The 11,987-nt window shown below is 31.4% G+C and overlaps 1 protein-coding gene across 1 annotated transcript; it reads right to left on the bottom strand.

Moving 5' to 3' along the window:
• Positions 1-5,257: 5,257 nt before the first annotated feature.
• LOC125059716 (lysine-specific demethylase lid-like) lies at positions 5,258-9,177 on the bottom strand. The gene has a single exon (XM_047664260.1). It carries the CDS (start codon positions 8,626-8,628, stop codon positions 6,193-6,195), a length of 2,436 nt encoding a protein of 811 aa, XP_047520216.1. The 5' UTR covers positions 8,629-9,177; the 3' UTR covers positions 5,258-6,192.
• Between the last annotated feature and the right edge of the window lie 2,810 nt (positions 9,178-11,987).

Below are 11,987 nucleotides of genomic sequence, written 5' to 3'. Positions count from 1 at the left end.
TTATTTTATACATGTTGATCTTTTTTCAAACATTACCAGGGCAATCTCGTGAAATGGTGCACAATGTTTTTAATTATTTTAAGCATCTTAATAAAAACAGTTTAATGAAAAAATGTTATATTTAATTTGACATCAGATGTGACTGGGGTTTCTAAGAGGAGTATTGAAAGAATAGTTAGTGAAGTAAAAGTGAAGTGTGTTGAGCTAGATGGAGCTTATGTCGAAAAATGAAAAATTATTTACACAAACTACTCTTATACGTTCTTGGTCGGGCTTAGAACTTTTGGATCCACCCTCATATGCACATAATATTTATATGTATTTGACACATTTTTATTTATTTAAAACCCACCCAACCTTACTAAATCCAGAGTAGACTAAAATATATAGCTTGGCAAAAAAGTAATATTTTTAAACATACTGTATAGTGAAATTGCATTAGTGTGAGTACTGTGAACGCGCCAGCTTTCGCTAACGGACCTATACAGCCGGCATTAAAAAAATATATAGAAATGTCGCCAAATAGTAGTACGATTGATGTGTTACATAGAAATCCCGCAAACTTTAAAGTTGATAGTTTTTCAATGATCTCCATTAGTATGATACCTACTTATTAAATGATTTTGTCCTGGTCCCATTTAACATGTTTCAGTATTGAATCACATTTGCCAAACAAATTTATTGGCAGAATATTCTCTCTAAACGGAGTTAAAACTGTCTTCCATTAACCTTTTCATTACTTATGCATTTTTACTATCTTTCATATATATTATATATACATATTTTTTCTTACTTTTTTTATATGTAAGTTTACGTGTACTATGAATTTTTTAAGTGTATAGTAAAAGTCCGGGTCTGATTTTAACAAAACTGAAACGAATCCAACCAAAAGAATATAGGAAACATTCTTGTTGTTGTAACTACATTCGGTATGAATAAGTAGGTATCAAGTGAAGCAATATTTGTACTAATAATATAAAGAGGTCATTATTGTGAGTTCGTGACGTAATCTCTGAAACTACAGAATTAATTATGTAAATTCTAATACAAAACTAGGTACGGTAGTCAAACTTGCAGTTGGAGAAACAACGGTCGAACGAAAACGTTTATTAAGAACGGTGCCTTAATGATTTAGATATATGAATATGATTCAGCCTTGCGATTCTGTAACTCACTTTTACAGGTGGTACTTTTACACTTTTATAAGGTGGGAGCTCGTAGTTTATTGTTTATCAGAATGCCAAATCATAAAATGACTGCTTCACGACTGATTTAAGAGCGACCGCCGATGCGAAAACCGCTATGTGAGTTCGAAAAGTGAGTTACAGAATGGCAAGGCAGTTCTAGAGATTATAAAGCCTACAAAAAAGTCAGTGACAGCTTATTTAACTTATATCTAATATATAAAATTCTCGTGTCACAATGTTCGTTCCCAGTAGTATGCGATATGGTTCGACTGATTCTTATGAAATTTTTTATGCATATTCAGTAGGTCTGAGAATCGGTTACAATCTATCTTTCAAACTCCTATGTGATAAGGTGTGTCCACAAAAAAAATTGTTTATATTTTTTAGGTTTTTTTTGCATGATACAGCATACAAAAATACATACGACCTTTAATTTTCATCCCTCTACGATCAACCCCTTTTTTTATTATTGTAGATAGTTATTTTTATTGAACTAAAAAAATGTTTCCTAGAAATAATATACATGGCAAAACAAACGTTTTCCGGGTCAGCTAGTATTATATAAAAAGAAGTACGTACTAGGACCTGCTGCACGTATTGCGGTTTTCACGACACTTGAAAAATTCACTTGTATAAATTTATTAATTTCATAGTAACAGGCCAACAAAGAAATATGTACCTACTATAGTAATTATTGATACTCGGCTCAGATATAATAATAAAACCTTGTTCTTTAACACTCGGATTTTAAAACTAATGGTCTAAGATCCCGCTATACAACGACCTTCACCGAGATGCTTATTTAATGAAACGTATTTTATATTTAATTTAATATGTCAATAAATATAATCCATATGGGTTGTCTAGCAAATTTCAGTCCAGAGTATGTTTAATTAATAATTTAAAAAAATATTTTTTTTAAATATTTCACCGGTATGATTATTAGATAAATTCTATACCAATCGAAAGTATGAAGCCCATAGAATATGCAAACTTTATGCTGCCCATTCTTTTCCGGTCACAACTATCGGGTTGCCAGGTATAAACAGGTAAATCTGTACTAGCATTTTGCAACGGTCTGTTTATTGAATGAAATTTAAATTAAATTAAAGATTATTTTATTCTGAACACGGTGGTATAGGGTTGGCTTCGAAAAATCAGTCCAGAATTGCGGTTGTCGAATTTTAAAAAGTAAAATATTGCTCCAAGTGAATGTGTGCGACTGAGAGGTCCCAACCGACCATCCCATGCGATAGAAGAGGACACAGCATAGCAGCTGTTTAAAGTCCGCCCACTTAAAGAAAGAGAGTGCGCATGCTATTTGGGCTTGGAATAGAAAAGGATAGCGATGGACTCGTATATACAATGCATAATTTTGGAATAGTTTATTATTTAAATAGAGAAATAGTTATTTTTTTTTTTTTAATAAATTAATTATTTATGTGTATATTTTTTATGTGACACTAAAGTATATTTACATCTTTAGTAAAAAAGAAGGTTATAGTGATTCATATATAATACTAGCCTGATTAAAAATATTGATTGAAAAAAATTAAAAAAATTACTACATGCAAATTATAAATCTATAAATATATGTGAAACTTGAGCCTGAGAACTGCGGATGGTTCTTAGATGAATATTTAAAACCAGTAGGATTCATTGGGGATCATACACCTTTAAAGATAGCAGACATTGTCGAAAAAAGTGAAACAGAGAGTGATGACGAAGAAGATTCAGAAGTTGAAGATCGTAGTTTTATGTCCGATGACTCGGATTCTGAAATTTAAAAAAAAAATTGTATTTTTAATTTTTTACAATAAATAGAAGTAATTTTTTAATTGTTGTTTTTTTTATTATTACCCTGATTAAAAAAAATCACTTTTATGGGTTTTGAATTTTTTCCAATAGTTTCAATTGATTTCAATTTCTCTGTTTACATTTATAGATTTATAATTTGCATGTAGTAAATTTTTTAATTTTTTTCAATCAATATTTTTAATCAGGCTAGTATTATATATGAATCACTATAACCTTCTTTTTTACTAAAGATGTATATGTTAACGTAAAATTGTATATACCGTTAGATTGTAATCTATCTCGCGAGATTATAAACTGTCGAAAGATTGTGAACCTCAGCGTACTGCTTAAAATTTAACGTATTATTATTCGGTAGATTGTAATCTATCGAAGTGAAACCGTCAAATTGTGAAACGGTACGCTCGAGCGCTGATTGGTCGGCTTTATAGTAGACCGTTATATGTCCATAGAGTTAGGAATGAAACAAGGGTATCGGTCAAATAAAATGAATGCACTTCAAAAATTAGTATTTATTACTTAGTAGGAAATCAATAATTCTGACATCACATGATAAAAAAAATTATATCAAAATAAAAAAATCAGAAACGTAACAATATTTTCTCTTCAAACACAAATTAAAATTGAAAAATTAGTTCAATTTTCTTTCATTTCATTTCCAACACTAACTTAGTTATCATTCAAACTTCTTTGGTCAATCACAGGTTAATTTTACTTCCCAATAATTTCATATAACTAATTCTAAAGCTGTGAGTTACTTACAACACGACATCTATTTACATTCATCAAAACAATCAATTTACATTCGACAACAAACAAACAAATATGGTGGCGCGGGGCATATTCTGTTCTATTAATCAGCGCGCGAGGTGCGATCCGTTTCACAATTTGACGGTTTCACTTCGATAGATTACAATCTACCGAATAATAATACGTTAAATTGTAAGCAGTTCGTTTAGGTTCACAATATTTCGACATTTTACAATTTTGCGAGATAGATTACAATCTAAGGGTGTTTACAATTTTACGGTGAGATATATATACTTTAGTGTCACAAAAAATATACACATAAATAATTAATTTATTTAAAAAAATTAAATAACTATTTCTCTATTTAAATAATAAACTACTCCAAAATTATGCATAGTATATACGAGTCCATCGCTATCCTTTTCTTTTCCAAGCCCAAATTGCATGTGCACTCTCTTTCTTTAAGTGGGCGGACTTTAAACAGCTGCTATGCTGTGTCCTCATCTATCGCATGGGATGGTCGGTTGGGACCTCTCAGTCGCACACATTCACTTGGAGCAATATTTTACTTTTTAAAATTCGACAACCGCAATTCTGGACTGATTTTTCGAAGCCAACCCTATACCACCGTGTTCAGAATAAAATAATCTTTAATTTAATTTAAATTTCATTCAATAAACAGACCGTTGCAAAATGCTAGTACAGATTTACCTGTTTATACCTGGCAACCCGATAGTTGTGACCGGAAAAGAATGGGCAGCATAAAGTTTGCATATTCTATGGGCTTCATACTTTCGATTGGTATAGAATTTATCTAATAATCATATCGGTGAAATGTTTCAAAAAATATTTTTTCGAAATTATTAATTAAACATACTCTGGACTGAAATTTGCTAGACAACCCATATGGATTATATTTATTGACATATTAAATTAAATATAAAATACGTTTCATTAAATAAGCATCTCGGTGAAGGTCGTTGTATAGCGGGATCTTATACTATAAGTTTATCATTATAAATAATATTCTCAATATTTCTTATTGTCAATAATTTTATTTTTGACAGTTACTGTACTTAAATTTTTGATACAGGAAGTAATTTAAGAATGATCGCATTATTTATTATTGTTATATAAACGATAATTCTGGCTGTCATCTACATGAAGATCTGTAGAAGTAAGCACTAAAATATGTTTTATATTAATAAAAGCACTCCGATTATATGATTTTGTTTCATTATGTGATCCTAAGTTTTGAGCCTTGAAACTTATGAGAAAAACTTAAGCTAAACTGTAGCCACAACAAGAAATTTATGTCTGTAAATAAGCCCGGTTAAATTTGGTTTAAGTCCAAATTTATTCCAATATTCTTACCGATGACTTACTTGAATGAAAGATGATTATCACTTTTTTACTAAGTTTATCAATCAGACCTTTGTACAACCAAACCTATCTCCGAAATAGAGCCTACAAAAATTATTAAAAAGGTAGAAAAAACTACAATATGAATTATAATATAGGATTTATTTTTGTTATTTTAAGTTTTTATCTATTTAACATTAAAGTACATACCACACATTGAATAATTTGAAGTCATTTTTATGAGAATAAATAATACACAGACTAATTTTTACTAACCATTTTGGTTACCCAAATTATTCTCCTAAAAACTATTCATCACACAAAATTTCAATCCACTGGTACACTTGATACTCTGACAAAATTAAATTACAATTTGATATTTTTATTAGTTTAATCAGTCAATTAATAATAATGGCATAAAACGAAACTACAACCTACTAAAGAATATTGTGTGCAATCAAATACTTAATTTACTGACTTAAAATTAAAGAACTCTTTATATACAGATCAAATAGTATATTGGTTACATCATAGCTTTTTGGAAAAAATCAAAGAACTGTGTCAGATAACTTAAATAAATGTTTTGCGAATTATTAAAAATTATTGTAATTGAAATATACAAACCTAATTCTGTATTTGGAAAAATTTGGATAATAGATAACAATACTATACTTTATTACAATTTTAGAGTAATCATTAATTATAATTTTTGATTAATACTGAATGAGATCATATAACAGTTTCAATTAACAAGGGCAATTAATGTCACAATAAGTATGAATCCTTTTAAACATGTAATTAGTTTTACGGTGGGCATTAATAATTATAACTAAATCTTACAATTATAACTAGGTGTGAATACAAGTATAAAAACCATCAGTTATCTTTATTTTGCAAATTCAACAAACATTGACTTTACCTTCTTTTGTAAAATTGTGATGATAGCTGCCGCTTGTGATGAACTGATGTTTACAGTTACAGTATAATTCCTAAATTATAGGTGCCCAAAATCACAATCACAATGCAACCTAATGTTTACTTAAGTAAATCTAAAGGTTTGTACTGGAACCCTTAATAATTAATCATCATCTAACTCTATAACTATAGTTTCTACATTCTTAGTAGCCTTTGTAAACTCCTCCTTCAACTGTGTTAGTAATGTGCACTTTGGTATTTTTAATTCTTCTGCCTCATCTACCAAACATTTCAGTTTTTGCAACCTACCTATGTCTGGAGCTGTCGGCAAAAGGATGTTTTTTGTTTCAGTCATCCATTTATCAAAACTATTAACCCTGAAATCAATTGTTTGCAACATTATATGCAATTCATCCATGTCATATCTATAAAATAAGGTTTTTTTGTTGTATGCACATTTGCATAGTTCATCTGCATGTAATAAACAGGCCATTTGCTTACATTCTTCACATGATACAGAGGATAAAAAGCATGTTGTTTTACACACTTCACATAACCTTTCATCATCACCTAGCAATTCAAATGCTGTTCTTTGTACATTTTTCAATCCTTTTTTAGCTACTAGTGTTCTTAGACGTCCCTCTTCTTCTGTGGCATTTACAAGTTCTTTTTGTGTTTCCAAAGCAGTTTCCAAATCTAAACGATCACCCTCAAGAGCCATTTTACAAATAAGTTCATCATGAGAAAAGACACAAAACCTCTTCAAATTTTTATAGTGGCTTATACATTCTCTTCCAATTTTCAACCAGTCTGGAGGAGCAAAATTAACTGCTTCTGCAAAGTTATATCCCTGATTGAAACCAGCATGATAAGCTCTTGGAAAAGTGACAACAAATTCACTAGCATTTTGATCGATTCTGTATATTGGCACTCCAGCTGCCATTAGAATGTTAGGATTCATTATTGTTACAAGCTGATGAAGTAGATCTGGTTGAGTCTTGAATAAATCTGGGGCAGCAGCTTTCATAGCATTTTCCAATAGTTCTGCTCCTCTACCTGGAACTCCATACCAAGTTTTAGGTTCACCCCAATGCAAGTAATTAATAGAATAACTCCAGTGATCCTCATTATGCCAGCAGAAAGCTGAAAAACACATACCAACATACATCCAAGGTACTGTCATACCAGATATATCAGCATTGATAAATCTTAGCACTGAACCATCTAATACTGGAAGATTGTTTAAATTCCAACCAGAATCAACATACTCCTGATCCCCAGGATAGAGATTTAAAGATGATCTGGTAGGAAATCCTGATCCATGATCCATGGAATGGAGATCAGCCCCATACTCCACTGTCACATCTTCTTCAACTGATGATATTATTCTCCAGAATTCTTTTTCTGCAACATTTGTAGGTACAAGATGTCCCGACATCCCAAAATAATCTGACTTAAATTTATCAGCCATTTCACCAAACTGCTGCAGAGTATATTCTCTTTCAGCTTGAGCAAAACCAAAAGCCTCTGCTGGTTTGTGAACTACGGCTGCAATGCAGCATGGACAACGCCAGTCACCATCAGGTACAGCATTTAATGGTGGTTTTAGACAAAATGTGTGGTATGTATCAGAACATCCATTACATATTAAAAGCAAGTCATCTCTATGATCCTTTTGGCAAATAGCACATGTATAATCTGCTAGTGGATCTAAATCATATCTAGGTCTCTTCCTAGACTTAGTTATATCAAACTCTTCATCATTGAGTCCTGGCATTTTTGGACCAGGTCCATAACATGCTAAACGCCTTAACTCCCTACTACGCTTAACAGTTTCAACATCTTTATTCTCACCAGTAGTAGTAGGCTTTATATCAGAACCTGTTTTGGTTTTCTTTATGCTAGTATGTGGTTTTTCTTCTTTTATATACTCACTTTTAACATTTGTTATAGATTCTATTGAAACTTCTTTTATTTGGTGTGTATTTGATTCTTTATCATTGTTTAGCTCAGATTTTGGTTCAGCTTTTTTGACAGTTTTCAGTAAAGCAGCCTTACTTTTTTCAAAAATTTCATATGGAAGTAATATTTTTTCATAATTATTCCTAAGAAAATTCATAGTGTTAGCATTTTGACTGTAACCCATGGAATTTGCAATCTTACGCCATTTTTTTGGAGAGTTACAATTTTCAAATCCACCTTCTTCATCCACCCAAAACTTTAAACAATACAAATCCAAAGTTTTATTTTCGATCATTGGTATTTTTAATGGCGAACCTTGTAATTCCCAAAATTTTAATATTTTTTCGAGAAAAAGAAGTTTCAAACGAGTAATCGCCTCTAATTCGTTAACTTTTTGTATTCGTGGAACAAATTTTAATTTATCAACATCCAAAGAAAAAGGTGGCTGCCATCCAGATGGAGGCTTAATTTTGCATATTCCCGTTTTCTCAGCTACAGGGCGTATTTTAGCAATATATGCCAGGGGATCTGCAAATTCTTCTAAGGTAGGTTCAAATACAGGAGCTTCTGGCGGAGGAGTGAAAGTAAACTCCGCACTTTTGTGCATCGCACTTTTCTGAATATTTTTGCTATCCATTTTAATAAGTTTCTTTTTAAAACCACACTTGAAAATAACACCTATTCTGGTGTCAAGGTATAAACAAAAATATCGATTGTTGCTTCAGCATTTCACTGAACAAAACACAGTCTACGTGACTTCTGGCCATGTGTAAATGGCTTCGCTTTATATTAATTGTTTCATATTCACTCACTAAATGTAATAACGCACAGTATCTTTGTGAATTTATTGTTTTAACTTTAAGTTGAATAACCACTCAAGAGTCTTGGAGGTGCTGCTCATTTAAAATGTAAAACTACACTAATGGCCAGATTACAAAGAAAATTTTAATATAACTTATAATTATTGTGTCCAACTGTCACAAAATAATATTATTATATATTTGCTATCGAGATTATGTTACACTGCACAGCTTTAAAATATTTGTCTTTTTTTCTTAGAACAATAAAATACAAGAAATTGATAGAAAGAAAATATTCATTTTCATTTTACATATACTTAGTAAATTGCTGAACGATAAATCGAAACTAATATTTGTCCGCCCGTATGTTAGACTTATGGACACAATATTATAGCGCCACAGAATTATCATGCCTTTGTGCCAGTGACACAGATTTTTAAAATTATTGAATTTTGTAAGTAAGTATGTATATATCTTTTATTTTGTTTGGATATTATCATATTTTACTATATTGATTGTTTAATGGAAAGTTTAGAACGTATGAAATGAATTTCATCTTGTATGTTAGGCTCATATAGCATATTTTCTAATAATTAATTATTCGCAATATTTGTACCAAACTTAATAAATTAATTAAAGAACTGACAAAATCTTTGAATTTTTTATTTGAATTGAAGAATCATAGTAGGTATTTCGTTCTTTGAAATATTTTTTTGTGTTCTGTTTTTAAACACAGATTTTTTGGCTCTAAATTTGATTATAATTTATATAGTAATAATAGATAACAGTAATCTAGAAATTTAAACATAATTATTTAATGAAACGTTATTCTTCTTCAATTTTGTTTTATTGTCCTTTAAAAGCTTCGTATGATCATGCATTTTTGTGCTTTACTAGTAAAAAGGTAATAGGTGGTGGCGGAGGTGGTGGTAAGGAGGTGCCCAGTGCCTTGCGCTAGCCTATACAGTTACTCGCCGGATATGATAGGTTGGTCCTAGTCCGTACGCTCCGCAACCACGACTTCTTCCTTCTACCAGCCCATTATGACTTATGGGATGCAATAAGTCGTATCAATGATGACGCAAACGTGTGCGAGTTATGCGACTTTCTGTATTTTAACAGTGTGCATAAACTTTCATGTCGTCTCGATTCGTTGACGGACTCCTTCATTCGTCACTCTTTGCATCCTAGCTAATGTAAATTGTAAAGTATGTGACGGCAGCACAACGTCTCAAAAGCTTCGAGGCGCCTCCTTGTTTCTTCTTTCATAGTTAGTGCCTCACAGCGTTATACTACTGACTATATATAACAGAGTAAGATTCGAACCCAGAATTTGATACCAATGAGGCGACAACATAGTACTTTTTTAATTTTATTAAAAGAAGCCCGGGCCATTTTATTTCGAGATATAATGACTTGATAGGACTTTTATTGCCGGACGCAATCAAGAGCTCTATCTCCTATGAATATGACAGTTTAGATCACGGGCAATAACTTTTTTTTTTAAATTTCTTTATTTTACAAAAAAAATATAATACAATCATAATAAGTTACATTTGAAAACCGCTGTGGTTTGTATTAATGTAACCATAGCAGTCTTGTTTAGGAGCGCGACAAATGCATATAAAAGTAGTTTTTTAATTTGCTGTTTATGTTGGTTTGCGTTAGGCAATCTAATATGTGATTTGGTAGACCATTTATTAGCCGTGGTAGCAAATACCTCAACGTTCTCTCGCCATATACGTTGTTTGCTCTCGATGTACAGAGCCGAACTTGCGTTACCGCTCGGGTCTGTACGTCATGCTCCACTCGTTTTTTTATGTCATCTCGAAAAAAGTATTTCTTTGTTTAGCGTTCACGCTAATATGGTGCATTCTGTCTAGAAGTGTTTGCAAGTCTTCTACTGATGAAGCAATCATAACTGTTTCATGTGCGTACCGTCGGTTATTTGTGAGTCCCTTCACCTTTACACCTTAATGTTGTCCTTCTACAGCAAATTTTGTAGTGGCCTTTAAAAAAATAGCGGTGACAGTATTATATTAATTTGTTTTGTTTCTTCATAATTTACTCTTCCGATTGCTTTTTGAATTTCAAATAAGTTTATTATTAACCTAATGTATTTTCCATTCAGTCCTATATCATTGAGACTATTCATAAGTACGTCGTGCTCTACCTTATTAAAAATATTATTAAAGGCTTTCTCGTTGTATGTCTATATACTTCAGTACTAAGACATTTAGGTAAGAAGAGCGTCATGAGTTACTACGGTAGACTCAAAGCTAACCTGACTGATATCCCAACTGTTCATCATTCTCAACCTTATCCTGTTTTGTATGACCGTCAGGAACAACTTTCCATCAGCGCCAAACAAAATTGGTACCTTTCTAAGGTTAAGTTATTTATGTTTTCAGGATGATTAAAGCTTTCATTTTTATTATGTAGAAAGTACTGTGTGGATTACAGCATTTAGTTGTTAATATTGGCTTCTATTAGTATTCTTACACAGCCTTCTGTCCTCCATGAGTTGTAAGATGCAGTATGTCATCTATAATTGCGTTTTCTTCGTCATTCTGGTTTAAGAAACTTATCGCAGCATTGTTGATGTTATTTTTCAGGCTTTTCCAAAGTTCTGATGTTGTAGATGGTAGTGAATTGGCATTTAAATTTGTTCCCCCTTAATTCACTTCTTTACTTTATCTTGTTACTTTTATTTTGTCGTCTAGTTCAGTGTTTTTTTACGTTATATATTTGTTTGCTCAACAGTGCTTGCAGTGGTCTGTTTCTTATGCACTCAATTCGACTATTACTTAACATTTATTTGGATACTGAAAGGCTATGTTAACATCGAAATGTGTCATAATTAAATTAAATAAAAACTTTTTATTCTTAGTAATAGTACTCTTCTATACCCTAGGTAGTGGTATATACTATATAGTGGCTACATCAAAGATACACAGTATTTGTATGATTGAATATATTAGTACATAAAGTAATTTACGATTGATTTATTTTTCATGATATATCCTATCTTAAGAACCCGATGTAGAACAACATTCTTTTTACAAATAACTAATATACTTCATGTTATTTAATACTAAAGACATAAATAAAAATTAAGCAGTCTCAAGATCACATTCAACAAATTTTCATTTTCCTATTTGCCATGTGATTCCGGTAGAACTATACCACAGGGCAC

The sequence above is a fragment of the Pieris napi genome, chromosome 20 (assembly GCF_905475465.1).
Source record: "Pieris napi chromosome 20, ilPieNapi1.2, whole genome shotgun sequence".
Taxonomy (NCBI): Eukaryota; Metazoa; Arthropoda; class Insecta; order Lepidoptera; family Pieridae; genus Pieris; species Pieris napi.
The sequence above is the reverse complement of the archived record's forward strand: the minus strand, read 5'-3'. Positions and strand labels throughout refer to the sequence as shown.

What these genes read in the sequence shown, in the direction of transcription:
- LOC125059716 (XM_047664260.1), bottom strand. Translation starts at nt 8,628, where the DNA reads ATGGATAGCAAAAATATTCAGAAAAGTGCGATGCACAAAAGTGCGGAG.